This window comes from Mucor velutinosus (genome assembly GCF_035048745.1).
Source record: "Mucor velutinosus strain NIH1002 chromosome Unknown tig00001564, whole genome shotgun sequence".
Lineage (NCBI taxonomy): Eukaryota > Fungi > Mucoromycota > Mucoromycetes > Mucorales > Mucoraceae > Mucor > Mucor velutinosus.
In genome coordinates, this window is record NW_027041906.1 from 3830737 (window position 1) to 3850540 (window position 19804).

Below are 19804 nucleotides of genomic sequence, written 5' to 3' on the forward strand. Positions count from 1 at the left end.
TGATGAAAGAAAGCAAAGAACAGCAAGGGCTTCTCCAACGTTACAAACCTGCTGTCAAGATGGCTAGGCAATCTTGAAGCCAGTATACCATTTTTCCAGAGCTTATTGTCAATCTTTTGAGTGGCAATGACGATGTTAGCAAAGAGTTCAAATCGAACATTAGAACGTACAATTCTGCTCTCAGCTTTACCTCCATGAATGCAACTTTAGATCAATTAGCTGCGAATAATCAAAATGGTGCCTACGCATTCCGTATTCACGGTAGCGTCTATCATCTCATGAACTCTGCACTTATGCCAGCAAATGATACACGCCCAAAATTTGCTCAAATATATATATATATATATATATTCGATGGGGAAAATGAGCTCCAAAACCGACTGAATGTTGCTGGAAACCCCAACGTTGAGAGAACCACTATGCGTCTCCTCCAAAATATGATGCACAAAGTCAATCCTTTTGTTGACTTATTTAAAACCATGGAGGAGCTATCAGTTGGGCAACCTGGAGGAATTCAGAATATACGAATGATATTTCGTTCAGAGGATTCTCCTGATCCAAGAAGGTACAATAGACCTAGAGTTCCAGAAATTGGTGTACTATTGTTTGATGGCGGCGATGAAAGCAGCAACGAACAGCCAAAAAATCGTGATATCGTTTTAAGATTGAAAGGTTCTGGTGATAACCTAACAAGAATTAATGAAACCAATCAATTCTTTGATCCTCTTCAATACGTTTTGATTGATGACTGATCGTACAATTTCCAGGCATAGTGGAAGAATCACTATTGATAATCGTTGGGTCGTGCCTCATAATCTTTATTTGGTTGCTAAATACAACGCACACATCAGCATGGAGATTTGCAGCCAGGTCAACTCGGTCAAATACATATACAAATATATATACAAGGGCCATGACAGAGCACAGGTATACACGGGCTCATCTGCTCAAGATGATCATCAGGATGAGATCAAAAAGCTTCTTGATGCAAGATATGTCTCGGAATCTGAAGCCTGTTGGAGAATCATGTCTTTCCCTATGCATAAGGAATACCCCTCTACACAGCGCCTGGATATCCATTTGGAGAACGATAGAAGGGTGTACTTTAACGAGAACGAAAGTTCTGACCAGGTCTTGAACCGTACACTTCCAGAAACAACCCTGACAGCTTGGTTCAAGTACAATCTCGAAAATCCTGAAGATAACGAAGCTAAGCAAACTTTGTATCCGGACTTCTGTGAAAAGTACGTTTTTTATAAACAACAGAACCCAAGAGTTTGGAAACCTGGACGTTCAGGTTTTGGTGGAGCCATTGGCAGAGTCTACGCTGTATCTCCAAAAGATATTGAAAAGTATCATTTAAGAATCCTATTGTATCGAATTCCAGGAGCAACATCCTTTACCTACATGCGAACGTACAATGGCCGCGTCTATCCGTCTTATCAGGCTACTGCCAGAGCAATGGGTCTTCTGCAAGATGACAATAATGAATGGAATGATACCATGTCAGAAGCAAGCACCACTATGTCACCTCAAAAAATACGGCAACTCTTCTGTATTCTGCTCTCCTTCTGCGATGTCTCTGATCCTTTTCAGCTATGGTTGAATCACAGACTACATCTAGCTGAGGACTATCTGTATCGTAGGCAACAAGAGGCAAGAGCTCTGAACCAACCTGTTCCCACTGAAATAACAGACGAGATGTATGGCCACTGCCTTCTTGATTTGAATCAAATTTTGGTTGCCAACCAATTTGATTTGAAAACTATGGATGGTTTCAAGAACGTTTTCCCTACTGTTGATAATACTAGGGATAACTATGCTTACCCTGAGCACTCTACCCCGCTGGAAAGGATGCATGCCACTCTGCTAATTGAAGCCTTGGAAGCTCCTGACCCAAACTCTTTGCCATTCAATCCAAGCCAATTGATAGCTTACAATGCCATTCAACGTTGCGCGTTAGCTGACGAAAACTATGATGCTGCACAGTCCAAACTGTTTTTTTATTGACGGGCCTGGCGGTACCGGGAAAACTTTCATCATCAATGCTTTGTTAGATGCCGTTCGCAAACAAAATCATATTGCAATTGCAGTTGCTTCAACAGGAACGGCGGCTCTGCTGCTGAAAGGAGGTCGAACTGCCCACACTACCTTTAAAATACCTATCGACACCTCATCTACAACAATGTGTGATCTTACACCATCCTCTGAAATAGCTCAATTCATCAAGAGAGCAAGGCTGATTATATGGGTCGAGTGTTCCATGATTCGAAAAGACTTGATTGAAACTATAGACAGAACCTTCAAAGGCGTGATGAAAAACAGCTTACCTTTTGGTGGCCGCTTGATCGTTTTCGCTGGCGATTTTCGCCAAGTTCTCCCAATCGTCCCAGGTGCAAGTAGATCAGGCATTGTGTCTCAATGTATCAACCGCTGCTACTTTTGGTCACAAGTTAGAAAATTCAAGCTGGAAACTAACATGCGAGTGCAGCAAGCACTTGAAGACAACAATCAGGATTTAGCCAACAAACTACAAACAGTTTTCTAGCTATTTACTACAAATTGGTGAACGAAAAGTTAGAACGGTGACATTACCTGAGGACATTCCTTCGGATTTTGTGCGTATCCCAGATGAAATGTATCTCAATTCTACCAACTTGCTGGATTTGCTAGCTACTGTGTTTCCAAACATCAGCAATAGCTCAACGATTGACCAATATTTTGCGAAACGTGTTATATTGACCCCAAAGAACCAAGATGTTGCAGTCATAAACAATCTGCTACTTGACAACTTGCCGGGAAGAAAGTTCACTTATTACAGCTATGATCAAGTCTGTGATTCTCAATTTCGAATGCAGGTGCCTCTCGAGCTTCTCAACTCCATAGAATCTGGCTCTCTGCCTCCACATGGATTGGTTTTGAGAGCTGGGTCTCCAATAATGATCTTGAGAAACTTAGATCCTTCAGCTGGATTATGCAATGGAACCAAGCTAATCGTGAAACCTTTGGGTGTTAGAATAATTGAAGCCACCATTGTCACAGGGCCAAAAGCAGGTGACGTTGTGTATATCCCAAGGATCTAGTTTATTACAGAAGCCAACGGTAGAATTCCCTTCGACTTCAGCCGCACCCAGTTTCCTGTGAGATTGGCCTTTGCCATGACTATAAACAAATCGCAGGGCCAAACATTATCTAACGTTGGACTATATCTTCCCTCTCACGTCTTCTTGCTTGGTCAGTTGTACGTCGCAATGTCAAGGGCCAGTAAGCCATCATCGATAAGAATCATGGTTAATCCTGATATTTCTGTACTGGAAAACCTACCTGGCCACTATACACACAATACAGTATACTCTGAGGTCTTTCAATAAAGCTTTTATATATTTATATCTCAAATTACATCCATTTTTTATTGTCAGGCCGTTAGTCTCATCATTCCTCAACAGATATAAAGCTTTGTTTAATGGTGGATTAAGCGTGCGGCAGCACGACGTTGTATACACCGCGAAGCGGTGTTGTGCAACTAGTATACTATAACAATGGATAAAAGTTCTGTTTAGATTGACAAATATTGTAAATAATTAAAATCATACAAATAAATATATCAGTAAATTATTAGTTTATCATTCTGTGCAAAATTAAGACGATCCTTTATTGAATGAATTGTGTGGTCCCATTTATATCTTTGTGAATAATGTCAAATCCTGAGGTCTAAAGTCAAGTGTGATGATCCAGTAGTAGATTGTCGTAAATGATATGTGTAAATAATCTACAGTTACGTGTAATTGTAACCGCTCTTGTATGTCATTGAATTAAGTGGTATTGTTTCAGTAATAGTCATCCTACTAGTTGACTATTTGATGGGTCTTGATGTGCGTTTAGTAGTGTATGTAAAAACCGATGAGATGTTGATGTGTTGTATTAGGTGTGATATAATGGATTATGGTGTGAAATGCATCAAATGAAAATAAGAAACCAAATTTACTGCTTTATTATGGCTTTTCACGTTTGCTTCCTTAGGGTTATTATACCTGTTTAAGGTCAAGGTTAGCAAATGTTGCCTTGACACCACAAATCATTTAATCCACAGCTAAGTATAGCAGGTATAACATCATTAAAATTAGATGCAGTGTGTTCTTGGGACAAGGGCTTGCAGTCTCTAATTTGCTACTACGACGCTTTTATGTTCAAGGCTTCCAGTATTTATTATTTGCCCATTTATCTCGCTACGCTCGATGTCGGCGTCGCCCTGCGGGCTCTCATCGAAGCCGTTTTAAATCAGACATTATAACATTTTGGTATATCAAGTAGATTTTAAACAATTTATTGTTAGTTAGTAACAGAAAGGTTGTATCAGAGCCAGGAGAAGGAGAGGAGGTATCTCCGTTAGTATCCTTTTTGCTTACGTTGATATTAAACAAAGCCTATTATTGGGACAATGTGAAAGAAATTCAAATTATATGCAGTATTTGTATATCACAAATGCCATTTTTTGATAATAGAATTGTCATATCATTCACTGCTGCTGATGCTCTTAATAAGATTGCGACATAAAGCTGGTCATAAGTAAATAAAGGACTTGTGTAAGATCTACAGCGACTTTTTTGAGATGTTGACATTGCAAAAGGCTCGCTTGTAACAAAAGCACCCAAAAAAGTATTTGGGTTAAGCAACTACCCTTTCAATTCCATGATCCCCATTTAATCAACATTGCAATCATCATTATCATCAACAGAAAGGCATTTAGGTCAGCCATCAGCAATGCCGCCGCCAAAATTAATTCAACCTCAGCTTATTTTTTTTCTGCTCAAAATTGGACAGATCTCGCCTTTTTTCGACTTCTTTAATCTATTTTTTGGTATTCGACTATATGAACTGTGATGATCACCCTACGCTTCCTAATACATTCTTGAAGTACTTTTCAAGGCGCTTCCGACGGTGCTAACTGTAATAAGTGTTTTGATTGAAACTATTGAGCAATTCAATAAAATTTGAAATGAGGTTTTTAGCGAAAATAGCCATATTTTGTATATGAAAGCCTCATAACAGTGGTTTCAGAGGTTGCTCTGGATCTAGAGAAACATTTTAATTTGATATATGCCATAGTAAAAGTCTTTATTTTCAAGGCGAAAAATGCGATCCTTTGATTTTCGTAAAAAACCATGAGGGGTACCTCATGCTTTTTGGTTGATTTTTGGCCATATTTTTTAGGTTCTCAAATAGTTGAGCAAAGGTGTCAGAAAGTTACTACTACTCAAGTGCAATTGTTTGGCGTTATTCCGGTGGCCCAGAAAGGTCTACATGTCAATATATGAAGACTTGAAAACTGTCCAATTTGGTAATATTTTGCTTTATGGCTTTTATTTACACGGCATGAACCACATCTTTAGTAGCTAAAGCTGTCTGGAAGGGCAGCTCTGCAACCTGTGCAGCTTGTAATTTCAACAGGTGACATATTGATTTTGTAAGACTAATTCATGCGAATTTTGATGCCCTATGTTGCTGGTAAGCTTATTATTAACAATGCAAATGAGAACCCGAATTTGCTGCTTGAACACTATGGTTGTACACCTTTGCTTGGCTACGGTAAAATCGATTAGGACTAATATTAACAAATGTTGAATTAGATGCAATATCACTACACTTGACGACGGTGTCACCCTGCGGGCTGTCGCCGTAGACATTCCAAATCATTAACAATAATAAACTCTGCTATATATATGTAGAGTTTAAACAATCCATTATTAATAAAGAAAGAGAGAAATCGAATTTACTACTTAGATACTACGATTTTGCATATTCGCTTCGCAACAATCAAGCCCTCGTATAGATCAATACTATGAAAGGCTGGGCTGGATTATATGTGAATACAACACGTAGAAAGACATGGCTTACAGATTTACTGAGTTTATTAAAGATGAATGCATTGAATACCCCCCAAAGAGTAGCACGCTTTATTATGTTGCCTTTGTTGCAGAAGCGGGCCCATACTGTTTAATTTTATTAATAGGATGCTATCTATTGCACGGCATGAGATAGTAAAAAGATAACATACATGAAAAATTGTCTTTTAATACTATACGATACAATGTTTGCCACAATATTCATTAGATACTGTTTCTCAATCGCTTGATGACCGTGTGGAATATACAAAATAATCCAATCAGACTGTAGATAACGATCTTCATAAACTGCTACTCTAGTGGAATTAGGTTCTCGAAACTTTGTGGTACTATATTCGCTTTTACTATGCCATCGCGTTGTTGAACAGTTCGTAATATATGAATGTTATTTTGAATGTGTATGTTATATCAAATGTCATAGCAAGGTCTCACACTAAAGGTTTTAGGCTATTCTTAGGTCCTTTGGGTAAATCATGCTAATCATGATTTACAAATCAATTGTTGGGTAGATAGTAAACCTATTTGTATTATAGTTCATCATCATGCTGTAAACCCTAGCATAATGAAAAGTATATAAATGCATCCTTGGGATGCATTCTCAATAAAAGTGTAATTCTTTGGCAGATTCAATTTTACATTGTATTTTGACATAACAGTGTGCTAGAGCTGATTCGTTTAAAAGTTACTGGCAGATAAATGTAAAATTATCAAAAAGTTTCCGCATAGAATGTTACAAAGTGTTTGTTATTTAATGGTGTTGTGAGCATAAGTAACAGATTTAGATAAATGTATATGTCTCAGCAGTATAAGTGAGAAAAAAAATAACCTTTATTATTTTTGATATTCATATTAACTATAAAAGTTACTAACAAAGTCTGTGTGCACCTGTGTCGTGTGTATAGGTATAGTTTTAGAGTAGACTTTAGCCTGGCATAAAGAAGTTGACCGCCACCGTTAAGCGTTTGGCGCAGCCCTGGTTTGGTAGTGGAAGAACGGTAATTGCTGACTCTTGGTTTGGGTCTCCAGATATGGTCAAAATGCTTTTCAAACTTGGCTTGTTCTCTATCATGCAAGTGTGCAAGCGCCTCTACTGGCCTCGTGGAATGCCTCAAACAGGCATTGTGGAAAAGGTTGAAGAAGCCTATGGTAGCTGCTACACCATGAGCAAATGTCTAGGTAATGGTGGCAGTAGTCTATTCACTTGTGCCTATCGCGATCAAAAAGTCAAAGCGTTTGTCTCATCATGTAGCACAACAATACTTACTGGCAAGAAGGTGCTCGAGGGAATTCACGGTAGAATAATTACTATTCAAAGGCCTGAGGTTGCAGAGGAATACGAGACACACAAAAGTAAGGAAATAGTAGCAGTATATAGAGGCATGCAAATTTACATTTTAATTTTAGGCTTTATCGATGCTGCAAATAATTTGAGAGATAATATGGCCTCGTATCACGATATCATCTCAACTGAGAGGTGGGAAATGCGCTTTTTTGGCTTTTTCTTGGGAATATGCGAAGCAAATGCCTTTAGTTCATTTCGGGTCTTTGCCAATGATGGAAAAAAGGGCATATCACATGCTTCTTTCAACGGTATATTGGCATGGAATATGCTGAAGCACTGCCAAAAGCTGGCTAATAGCGACGCCGAAGAAGAAGAAGAAAGTCGAAGACCACTCAGAAGATGCATGACTCATACGCTTGTGTCAATGAATCGAAATAATAAAAGCAAGCGTGTTCGATTAGCTTGTAAGACTTGCCGCTTGTCAGGTAACAGTGGCATCAGAGTCGAGAAATCGTGCAGCTGCAACCCCGACACACCAATTTGTGAGGCTTGCCATAAACAACATTTGCATGATATTTGGAAGCTCCAAGCACAACTAAATAATTCTTTATAGTTGTTGAAATGCTTCTCTAACTTTTTTTAATAAAGTTGCTTAAAGCTGTACACAAGTTATTGTTGGTAAAAGAATCGGCCCATTTGGGCCAATTGGTTTTTACTCAAAACTACCCTCAGTAAAATAATGACCATAAAGTCAATTTTTGACTTTTTTCAAGAAAAACAAAACGTACTGTATGCAGAAAGGTTTTGAGCTTATCTAGTTAAATTTAATTTTTACTGAAAGCAATATTCATAGATGAAGCAGTTTTTAACGAATCTACTTGTTAATAAAGCAACTTTTTTATCCATTCAACTAAAAGGCTATAACATCTTCCTGCAGACTCTCTATATCTACTTCCATTTAAATCTCGATCAGATCTCAAACTGCATATACTACTTGTATGTATTATAATCTGTCAAAAGCTGATAAATATCAAGCTCTCTATAATGATTACCTTGGTAGTTGGTAATCAAGATATAAGTATTGTTGTGTGGAAAGGAAGACTGTAAGAACTATCCCAATAATTATGAGAGATGAATTTAAGGGTTCTTTAGGTTTGTTCGTACTAGATTGGCACTAGTAACTAAACTCCAGATTAGAATAAGAAGAAAAAAATGGATGATGTTTATTAAGATGCAATTCAAAATACTATTTATATATGTCATTGTTCTATTGTTATTCTCCTGTCAGGCTCAATTCAGATCCGAATGTCAGTGCCCTGATCAAATGTAACCTCAAATTGGATTGCCTTCAATTTAACGTCAATTTCATGTACCCGCGTTCTTGAGTCGATCCTATCGTTTAAAATAGTAACACCCCAATTCCATTGTTGTAATTCCACTTGAATCTTGCATCGATTCGACATTAATTGGTTTGCATCTATCCTGAGTCAAAGTCCAGAGTCAAATCCACATTTCAAAATAGTAATGCTTGGCTATTAGCGCGCAATCTCATTTAGATCCCTGACTAATTCATCGATTCAACATTATCGGCTCCAAATACTGATTAGATTTCGGCTAAACTTGACAAGAAGCACCACGATCAAACGAATATGTAACAACAACAAAATAGAAGCGACACCAATTGAGTAAGCACCAACATTGATTAGCAATACACCAAATAGAGACCACATCGACTAGAATAACAGTATCAACGCACCATCAAGAGATAACATACAGTTTTACAACAATTATATGAGTGTGTCAATGCACCAGAACACCACACCAACGAGGAGTAACCCTTCAAGTAAGACATAGTAGATAAGTTAGAGAATTATACCTTGAATCCACCACATTGCGCCTTTTCCATATACGGTATATTGCCTTTTTAGGAAATCGAGATAGAGCCAAGTAACCAAGAGAAAGATACACACGTATCAAAGCAAAGACAGCTCGTTTAGCTCAGTTTAAGATTGGTTTTTATTTATATGAAATTTAGTGGGCACTCGATGGGAGCATAGCCTAATTTCAAGAACAAATATATAACAAGTAACTAAAAAAATCCTCCAGAGCACTTTCAAAAGGACAAAAAATGCAGTGACAAGAGTGCAGGACATGGAGACTAGTGGTGCTCACATTGAGGATCTCGAGGGACAACCAACGGATGGGAACTTTGATAATGACTTACCACCGAGGAGCCGCACGTAGAAAACAACAATGGAACATGTTCATCCCTGTCAGATCAACCAGTACGAGAGTACCAAAGAGACGCTGGATCTGGATCCGGAGCAATGACAGCCAGAGGATGCACAAGGCAATCGATAGCATACAGTAGGTTCAGTAGAGCAGACCAGTAAGCAGGAGGACCAGCAGAGGCAGTGGTTGGCAGGCAATTAAGAGCATGATCAATACGGTGCACACCAGGAGGAGCAGGCGGCAAGGCATCGATTAAGTCAGGATCAAGAGCACGGCAGTACAAAAAGTGATCACGAGAGATGTGAACACCTGCAGGTGACATACATGGGCACTCCTCACGCATGTTTGTGAAGCGACCAAGGCGCCAACGGACCAAACGACTACGGGCAATACGACCAAGAGGCAGATAGAGGATGGGATCAGGCCTTGTGGTATCAGGACGACAAGCACGAAGCAAAGTATGACGACCAGTGACAGTAGCAGCAGAGAGTTGGAGATTAACCTGATCTTGCCAATAAGCAGCAAAGGTAGTACGCAAGCCAGCAGAAGAAGGAACAGGGTCAGGCAGCGACTGATACAGAGGGTTTTCACATATAAAACGATCCAACCTTGTATAGTGCAAATGGGCACGAAGCAGAACCAGCAGACAATCGTCAGGCAGAGTATCAGCACGCAGAGCAAAACGGGTAGCCAGGACATTGTAGCGATGTTTGATACTGGGAAGACAGGTAATGTGCTTGGCGACATTGACCCAAGTACTACCCACAAACATGCCAACAAGTCGGTTTTGCAGAGTATCCAGAGCAGTAAAATCACGAGCAGAGAGATGCGAGATGGCCAGACCGTATTCAAGCTTAGGACGAATAAATGTCCTGTACAAGCGAGAGGAGAGCAGCAAAGAGAAACCATTGCGGTTGACACCAACAGAGTTTAACAGAGCCATGGTCTTGACAGCACCAGCAGAACGCAGAGACAGAATACCAGGAGCATGCAGGCCTTTGTATCGGAATGGCATACCAAGGTATGTAAATTCGTCAACGACAGGCAGGGCTTCATTGTATAGTACAAGAGGAGAACCAGCAAGAGCAGCAGCAGTACCAAGCACAGCGCATTTGGAAGGCTTCCACCTATATCCAAGAGAGACAGAATGACCAGCAGCAAGATCCAACATACGCTGAACCTCAGACTTTGAACCAAAGACAGCCACATCATCAGCGAACAGGAGACTATTGATAGCAATAGGAGCATCAGCACCAGGCACAGGCAGCATAGTAGCACCAGTAGCACCAGAACGCAAAAGACTTGGTAAAGAGTTGATATACAACGAGTACAAGTGAGGACTGAGCACTGAGCCTTGCAGAACACCAGTGACAGGAGAGAAGGCAGTCGAGTTGTGATTAGCAATCAAGACAGAGACAGACACATCATCAAACATGTTGATCAACAGACCCAGAACAGCACGAGGAAGACTAGAACCAGCCAAAGCAGACCAGATAACACGACGATCGACTGTGTCATATGCTGACTTGATATCCAAGAAAGCGACAACAGGACGACGACGGTGCGCAACAAAGTAATCATGCATCAAGTCATGCAAGCAGAGGGCTTGATCCAGAGGACTACGTTGAGGGCGGAAACCACCTTGGGCAATGTCAAGGGCAGGAGAATGGGCATCCAGCTCAGGCATGAGAGAGAACTCAAACAGTTTGCGCACAACAGAAGTCAGAGAAATAGGCCTATAGTTGGCGGGGTCAGAAGCATCACCTTTCTTGAAAATGGGAAAGACTTGGGCTTGGCGCCAGAGAGCAGGAGTATACGACCATTGATAGCACAATTTGAAGAGCAACGACAAGACAGGAGCAATCTCAGAGACCAAGGACTTGAGCATCTCAGCCTTGATATGATCTGGACCAGGAGCTTTATGTGTTGGGAGCCGTCGAATATGAGATACTAAAGTATCAACATCAAACAGTGACATGTCCACAGGCACACAGAAAGGCAGAACAGAGTCAAAGGTGGGAGGAACAGCAGGACGAGTAGCAGTGGCAAGCAGAGAGCCATCATACACCGAGGCGAGATGAGAACCCATAGCAGAGACAGAAGCAGCAGGACCATCAGGGTGGCTGTACGTAGGAGAGGATTCTTTATTACGCTTGATGCGCTTAATAGCAGCAGTAGCTTTTGAGAAATCACACTCCAGGGCAGTACAAAATTGTTGCCAGGACCTTCGCTTTGCAGCTTGTACCAGGGAACGAAACTTGCGATGAGCAACTTTGTATAAGAACCATTTTTCAATTTTGGCAATACCAAAGGCATGCCTCCATTGACTATATGAGCGATCGCGTGCAGTAGCAGCATCCTGAATTTCTTGTATCCAGTACTTCTTCCAATGGCCAGGACGACCGGATTTTACACCAATAGAACTATCCAGAGATTCATACAAACATTGATTCAAAGAATCGTTGAGTGCATCAATATCTGGACGGACACCAGGAGGAGCAGACACCAAACCAGAGAGAGTAACAACCAGAGGAGCAACAGAAGATCGAAAGGATTCACGGAGTAAGCCCAAAGGCTTCTCTTTCGTCAATTTCGAGAGCTTCCATTGACGCCGAGGAGCCAGAACAGAATCACCAGGAGCCACAGTGTCATCGAGAGGTGGCACATACCCGAAAGTAAGTGACATCAATCGATGGTCAGAACCAAGAGACAGATCAGACTCAACCACCAGTTGAGGATTCACCAAAGCAACATCACCAATATTTGTCAAAAACAAATCAATGACACTACTCAATTCTTGCTGCTGCCGAAAAGAAGAGTACGTCGTAACGCCAAAAGCCAAAGACGCATTGAGCACAGACAAGCAATGTTCATCAAACCAAGGTTTGAGAGCATTACCACGAGCATTGGAGATAGCATCACCAGTGAGAGAACCCAACCGAGCATTGAAATCGCCACAGAGGATAGTATCCCTAGTCATAGGTAGTGAACTAAGGGCCGAGAGCACCTTATCAGATGATAAGGGTGGAGGAAAGTAAACACAATGAACCGTAAGGGTGCCAACCTTTAGAGACAGAGTGTGCGGATTATAAGAAGGTAGTTGGGAGACAGTGAAGGGACAGGAAGGAGAGACAAAGGCAGTGACACCACCAGAACCACGATTGAAAGCACCAGGTACTTTTGAACCATAGAGATGGAATTGAGACCAGTTTGTTGGAAAAGAGCCAGATGTAAGCCAAGTTTCAGTAACCAGCAGAACCTGAGTATCCAGTACATGAGAGAGAACATCATGGACTGTTGATTGGCGAAGACCATTGGCATTCCAGAGTGAAAGAGAGACGAAAACCGGGGAGACAGGCACATTAACATTATTAGGCAGTATAGATGGGGCAGAGAAGGAACTCATTATTGATCCACATCAGACATATCACTATCAGATCCAGCCTTGTCCTGGGAATCAGAGTTCAGCTTGCGACGGAACAGGAAATCAGCCTTTTTGGGCTCCTTCTTAGCAAAGCGTTCAACGGCCTGAGCAACGGCAACAGAGAGACTTTCATCGCAGATCCAACCTTTCTGTATAAAGTACTTACCGACACCACTAACATTAAGTGGGCGGAGGAAGGACAAAGTTTGCAGGCAGCGAGCTTCAGTAAATTGGTGGATCAGAGCATGACGATCATCATCAGAGAGGCTGGCGTACTTGGGATCAGCAATATTGCTGGGGTCCAATGGATCAAAAGCAGGAAACAGTTCACCCTTAGCCTTGGTCAATAAAGCAGTAAATTCCTCAACGTATTGAACGTGCAACAGAACACCAATAATATGGGAGGCAGGAAAGCAGATATCCAAGACACGACCCAGATCAACACTAGCATTAGCTAGATGCTTACGCACTTCAGAACGTTGGATCTTTCGGGATCTACCAATATATACATATTGATAGCCCTGGACACCTTTGGTAGCAGGAGTGGTAAAGGCACGACCAGCAGCAAGACGTTTTTTGTCTTTTTTCTTAGGATCAGGCTTGTGAGCAGCAGCAGTAGCGATTTGGGCGAAATTAGGAGCTTCCTTGAGAGGCTTTGGAGACACTGGGATAGAGGAACTTTCGCCCCCCTTCGGTCGACCCGAACCAGGAGAAGTGGTGTGACTAGTAACTGGACCTTGTTGTAATTTTTGAATAACCAGGTCTTTGTCTTGTAAAATCTTTTTCAGATCCTTGTTTTCTTGTTCCAAAGCAGCCAAACGTGTAAGGAGGTCCTCATGCTTGTTAACTTTCTCTGTTACCAAAGTAAGTTGTTGCTGGATTTGTTGCAGTATCGCTGGAAAGTGACTCATATCCAGAGCTTGTAGATTGGTGTCCATGGCGTTGAATATTTTTTGAAATTCCAACAATTCGAAAAAATATGAAACAGGTGTACGACAATTCTGAAATTATAACACAATAAACTGTTGATGGATGCAAGTATACTGGTACAATTTCGAGCGGATTGGAGTACTGGATGATGAGATATTACGTTTTTTGTGGTTTTCAGGATACTTTTTCCGAAGAGGGTGGCAAAAAGTGTCGAAAAACGGGGCTCGTTTAGCTCAGTTTAATATTGGATTTTATTTATTTACAATTGTAGTCAACTGCGGAATCGGTATGATCATATGTTGCAAGACTAACAGTGATTCGGCGGGAAAAAGCATGTTTAAATTAAAGGTTGAGGGAAGCTGCTAACGGGAGGGGACCAGTAATGAAAACGGCATCAAAACCCACCAGAGAAGAGGAGAAACAGAAGGAAGAATGGCAATGGCCACGCCGCAAGACGGGGGAGACGAACAGGACTCAAGGTAGAAACCGGCCAGACGCACCGCAGCACACCTAAACGTGCAAGCACAAATACCGAGTAACATGCCAGGTTAGAAAGGCGGAAAATATGGATGCGAAGGTGGGATTCGAACCCACGACCTCTCGGCATACTCACTGCTTCCGCATGAAGCTCTAACCAAGTGAGCCATTCAAGCATCCATGCTCGTTTAGCTCAGTTGGTTAGAGCGTGGTGCTAATAACGCCAAGGTCAACAGTTCGACCCTGTTAATGAGCATTTCATTTTTGCAAAATCTCGAGCCGTAGTGCATGTAGCGGTTGCTTTATTGTTTTGTTAATGTTGATTGATTTTAAGAGATCGGATAAGCTATAAGAATAACCTTGTAATTGTTCAGCAGCGTTTCGTTTTTTGTCTCTTCAAGTAGCATTACATGATGGCTAGATATGCATAGAGTAATACGAGCTTGTTATTTGTCTTTGTCCTTGAGAAGACATGGAGTTCTCAAAGAATGTCTTGAGAAAGTGTTTTAAATTGTTGATAAAAGTACTGATGATTTGGTCGCCGGAAAATGAGGAAGGTTAATGGAGGTATCAGAGAGAAATACTTGCAATCACTATTTAAATAAACGTAAACACTAATATTGTATGCAAACGGTAGCAATGATTACATACAAATGTGCATTTAGGCTTCAGTTAGCTAGCAAGCAACATGTAGCAAAGACAATTACTGATACCGAATGTAACATTTACACTCGCACTTATTCAAGTGAAGCAACAGTGTATGCTCACATCACTGATTGGGAAGTATTTGTATATCGACAAAAAAAAATGGAAGCCTTCATGACTGTAAGTAATTTATGCATCGTTATTTATTACCAATCTTCTGCTTACCAATTCATTGAAACCTTCAAGCGCAGAAACGATGCTAATTTTTTCAAGCCAGGAAGAATCATTTTCCCCATGTCTATCAAGCCAATCAGATGGATGGTGATCTCCACGTTCAAAACGTTCCAAGCATGATATCAAATGTAGTTATAGTTTATCCACATCACCTTTGGAATTTCCTCTTCTTTTTCAGTGATTCAAATGAATATTGGTATTATCCAAAATGCCTTGATGTTGCTATTAGTAGAAACCCCATTTTCCTAATTTCTATAATACTTCCAGAAAAGGATGCTTTCTTGTAGATTTTTTGTGTCCCTCGGTATGCGGGTAGCAAAATCAGGCGATAATCCCGCTGGCGTGGTCTTAGTTTTGAAAATCAAACATCATCAACAACTGATTGCATGAGCACCTAAAGTTCCTTACTGATTGGCTTGTGTAAAGGGCATGCTCATCAACTAATGCCAATCAACGTTATTCCACACGACCTCACACGACTTGCTTTGTATTTTTCATATAAAATGATGGCCTAAATGCCATTCAACGTTCGCTTTTTTTTTTCTTCGTCTACATCAAACATTCTATTACACTATAAAATGGGATCAACGAGTTACTATGACGATTATGAGCATCAAGGGTCCTCCAGATTCCAGCAAGCCGAAATAAATCTTGCTAGTTTACAATCTCTCGAGAAAAAAGACAAAACCTTTAATTGGTTCATGGTGCGAACCATCCTCACATCAGGCGCTGGCTTCTTTACAGATTCTTACGATGTGTTCATCATCAATCTAGTGACACCGATGCTAGGCTATGTGTATTATGCCTCCAACAGCAATAAAATGCCTGCTGATGTGGAAGGTATTGTCAAAGGTATGGCCTCTGTAGGTACATTGATTGGTCAGCTCTTGTTTGGTTTCTTGGGCGATATTTTGGGCCGTAAAATCTATGGTTTTGAGCTTTTAATCATCATTGTTGGTACCATCAATTGTGCTACTGCTTCTTCTGCTGTTCGTGGTGTCTCTGCAATTGGCTTTCTCGGGTGCTGGCGTCTGATATTGGGTATTGGTATTGGTGGTGATTACCCCATGTCTGCTACTATCACTTCTGAATGGTCCTCCACTGGCAAGCGTGGTCAAATGATGGCTCTCATTTTCAGTATGCAAGGTAAGCATTGCAGTCTTGAGTGATATATCAGTTTCCAACAAGGTTTCATAGGTATTGGTACTCTTGCTGCTGCTATTGTTACCATCATTTTACTCGCCATCTTCAAGGAAGCCATCATTGCTGATGTGATGAATTTGGATTACGTATGGCGTCTTTGCATCGGTCTTGGTGCTGTTCCTGCTGTTGCTACCGTCTATCTCAGATTTACTATGCCAGAATCTCCTCGATATGCACTCAATGTTAAGCATGATATCGAAGAAGCTGCCGCTGCCGCTGCTGTCAAAGGTGAGCAGCTCCAAGAAGCGCATGTTGAAGCTGAAAGAGAGCGTACTGTCGATGGAGAAGAAACGAAGCGTGATCACTGGGCTGAATTCCGTGCTTATTTCAGTCAATGGAAACATTTGAAGGTGCTGCTCGGTACATCTCTCTCTTGGTTCTTGTTGGATATCGCTTTTTACGGTCTTGGTCTCAACAACTCTGCTGTTTTGGCTGCTATTGGGTTTGCCAACAAGTCTACACCCTTTGAATCATTGTGGTGGAATGCCATCGGTCAAGTCATCATCACTGTGCTTGGCTCTGTCCCAGGTTACTACATTACTGTCTTTACAGTTGAGAAACTAGGAAGACGATGGATCCAACTCCAAGGATTTGCTGTCACTACAGTCATCTTTGCTATCCTCGCTGGTTGTTACCATCTCCTGATTGAAAACTCGATGCCTGCCTTCATTTTCTTGTTTACATTGGCACAGCTGTTTCAAAATTTCGGTGCCAATGCGACAACGTTCATCATCCCTGGCGAGGTCTTTCCTACCAAGGTTCGCGCATCTGCTCATGGTATCTCTGCTGCTTCTGGCAAGGCAGGCGCTATCATCGCTTCCTTTGCCTTTAATGTGTTGGTTGAAGTTGGTGATACCAAGCCCGGACAGCATGCCTTCTTGCCTCAAACATTGGGCATCTTTTCTGCTGTCATGTTTTTGGGCTTCGTTGTCACATTCTTCTGGGTACCAGAGTCCAAGGGCAAAGATCTCTCTGAATTTGAAGAAGGTTACATGTCGAATGATCAAAATACAATTGAGCTTGATTCCAGCAATAGCTTTGGTAAGGCTCAGGTCGACAGTGGATCTTCTTCATCGAACGATCAAAATCGTGGTTTCACTGAAGCCATTACTGGTGATCTCTCCAAGCATTAAATCATTGACATACCTTTTAAAATTTCACCCATTTAGATACTTTGCATTGTTAATAAAATTCTTAGTCTCTGGCTTCTTCTCCAGCGAATCCAATGACATACTCTTTGGCATCAAACCTGAATAGTAACTCCCATTGTGTCTAATTACACACTCATTTTCCAACTACATGTGCTTGTTATTGTTCCAGTCTTCGCATCGTGCAAAACTTTCGAGTTCCTATTCAAGTCATCCTCGTGAAACCTTTCAGTTGACTATTTACGCCCAAGCAATATCAGGATTTCCCAAAATGATTGGGACACTTTGCGAAAACGTAAGGGACAGAATTAAAAAACAGATGGGGCAATTCTCAAATTTGTTTGGCACAAATCTTCACTTTTTAATAATCATAAAAATGATTGCCTACAAAGTTTATCAAGAGGATGGCATTAATCCTCCTGTAGACGAATATGGAAGTGGGCCTGTCAACATGGAGGTAGATGAGGTGAGCTATCCATTAGGGGACATTACAAACTACAGTATCTGCACTGATAAAAAGCCTGCTGAAAAAGAAAAGGTTACTCGCGACGTTGAGATGAAGAATGCCAAAAACAAGGACACATCTACTCGAGCCCATAATGTTTATACCGATCAATATAAGGCCAGGTTCTTCAACTTCATATACAATGACGATATGACCGCCGGCAAAGCTACTAAAGCTGCCAACATACCTCGGTCTACTGCGTACCGATGGTATAAAGATGACCAAGACAAAATCAACAGGAGAAACGATGATGGCGAAGACACTCCTGGCTCAACTGAGACGAAGAAAGTTGGCCGATCAAGGCTTCTCAACGATGACCACAAGGAGCACCTGAAGAAAGAGTTTGTGGACAGCCCTTCTGCCACTATAGATCAGGCCATGGAAAATTTAATTGGAGCTTTTCCTGGCTTAAAGATCAGTAAGTCGTTGGTCCATCAATATATGGTCAATAACTGTGCCTTGTCATTCAAGAAGGCCCATCTCCACTCAAAGCAAAGAAACTCCCCTGAAAGTATCCAAAATCGCTACGAATGGGTTAAGAAATGGGAGCAAACAGATATGGACTACATGTCGAACTACGTCTTCCTTGATGAATCTGCTTTCCTTATCAACCTGAAGCGAACAATGGCTTGGTCTGAGAGGGGAACTCGTGCTGAGGTGGCTGTTCCTGTACTGAGGGCCAAAACCACAACTATTCTCGGTGCAGTAAGTGTTTGGGGCATTACCAATGTTCAAGTAAGAATACCAGGTGCCTCTGTTAAGAAAAGAAAGATAGGCGGAGGCTCTGGCAAAGTAGGATCTGGGGGGTACCGTAACAGGGCATTGTTTCAATTTTGTGGCTAAGACACTGGATGCTTTGGATAAGGATGATAGGTTCAAAGGCTTCTATATCATAATGGATAATGCGCCTATTCATACGGCCAATGACATTGAAAGATGTATCATTCAGCAAGGCTACAGATGTGTATATCTTCCTCCATACTCTCCTGAGCTAAACCCTATTGAACAATTTTGGCATGTCGTAAAAAGCAAGCTGAAAAGAGAAAGGTTATTGTCAGACGAGAACCTCACTAGTAGAATAGCCGATGTATGTAACAGCGTTTTGTATAGCGATCTTGAGGGATTTGCTCGTTATTTTGTCAACAAATTTGAGGCATGCTTGAATAAACAGCCTTTGTAGTAAATAGGACACTCGAACCTCTGAGTTTGTCTCTTTTCATTTTTGGGAAAAAGTGTAAAAAAGGAAGACCGTGCTTATTACGCCGATTTTTGTTTGGTTTATCTACCTCTTGCCTTACAAACAGGAGCAATACAACCATGATGCTGCTTGATACACCTTGAGTGCTGCTCATACATTTAAAACATATTTTTGGAGCAGGATGATCATCGATAGAAACAGCTGTCAAACCGCCGTTCCTTTCTCTCCTCTTCAAAGCTTTGTAAAAGATCCCGGTGACTCCATAGTTCTATCCCTTCAAGCGGATCGAATCTTTGCCAAACATATCGGCTCGAAATAATACCAAAGAAGCCTTTGGCTTGCATTTCGTATAGTTTCTCTCTCTATCAAATACATTAATATGCATATACTGTATATATTTTTGCAGTAATGATATCCGGTCTACTGGTTTACAAAAGCAAACATATTGTCATTCTCTTCTCTCCTTTTGTTCCTGGCTTTCTGTTTCTGCTTGCTTCTTGATTTCTATTGTATTTTTTCTTAGTACCACCATCAGCTTAGGTGTCCTTTCTTTTTCTTGAATCAAGAAGGAACGGCTCTTTGCAGTAATACATGCTGAAGATCTGGCCATCATCAATTGTAGA

General features: G+C 41.1%; 6 protein-coding genes and 1 non-coding gene across 7 annotated transcripts; 5 read left to right on the forward strand and 2 right to left on the reverse strand.

The window, feature by feature from the left end:
- Positions 1–744: 744 nt before the first annotated feature.
- ATC70_011551 (uncharacterized protein) lies at positions 745–2010 on the forward strand (the record flags this gene model as incomplete). The annotated part of the gene is made up of 1 exon (XM_064830741.1): positions 745–2010. One exon carries the CDS (start codon positions 745–747, stop codon positions 2008–2010), a length of 1266 nt encoding a protein of 421 aa, XP_064683243.1.
- Positions 2011–2185: 175 nt separating this feature from the next.
- Positions 2186–3083, forward strand: CHT2_4 (Chitinase 2; the record flags this gene model as incomplete). The annotated part of the gene is made up of 2 exons (XM_064830742.1): positions 2186–2452; positions 2523–3083. The coding sequence occupies 2 exons, from the start codon at positions 2186–2188 to the stop codon at positions 3081–3083; spliced, it is 828 nt and encodes a 275-aa protein (XP_064683244.1).
- A 6380-nt stretch (positions 3084–9463) lies between these two features.
- On the reverse strand, positions 9464–12397 carry EPL1_2 (Enhancer of polycomb-like protein 1; the record flags this gene model as incomplete). The annotated part of the gene is made up of 1 exon (XM_064830743.1): positions 9464–12397. The coding sequence occupies one exon, from the start codon at positions 12395–12397 to the stop codon at positions 9464–9466; it is 2934 nt and encodes a 977-aa protein (XP_064683245.1).
- Positions 12398–12822: 425 nt separating this feature from the next.
- Positions 12823–13779, reverse strand: POB3 (FACT complex subunit; the record flags this gene model as incomplete). The annotated part of the gene is made up of 1 exon (XM_064830744.1): positions 12823–13779. One exon carries the CDS (start codon positions 13777–13779, stop codon positions 12823–12825), a length of 957 nt encoding a protein of 318 aa, XP_064683246.1.
- A 651-nt stretch (positions 13780–14430) lies between these two features.
- On the forward strand, positions 14431–14504 carry ATC70_011555. The gene has a single exon. It is a non-coding gene; the product is annotated as a tRNA-Ile (tRNA).
- A 1201-nt stretch (positions 14505–15705) lies between these two features.
- On the forward strand, positions 15706–17463 carry ATC70_011556 (uncharacterized protein; the record flags this gene model as incomplete). The annotated part of the gene is made up of 2 exons (XM_064830745.1): positions 15706–16273; positions 16325–17463. 2 exons carry the CDS (start codon positions 15706–15708, stop codon positions 17461–17463), a joined length of 1707 nt encoding a protein of 568 aa, XP_064683247.1.
- Positions 17464–17854: 391 nt separating this feature from the next.
- ATC70_011557 (uncharacterized protein) lies at positions 17855–18826 on the forward strand (the record flags this gene model as incomplete). Its single annotated transcript, XM_064830746.1, has 1 exon — positions 17855–18826. The coding sequence occupies one exon, from the start codon at positions 17855–17857 to the stop codon at positions 18824–18826; it is 972 nt and encodes a 323-aa protein (XP_064683248.1).
- Between the last annotated feature and the right edge of the window lie 978 nt (positions 18827–19804).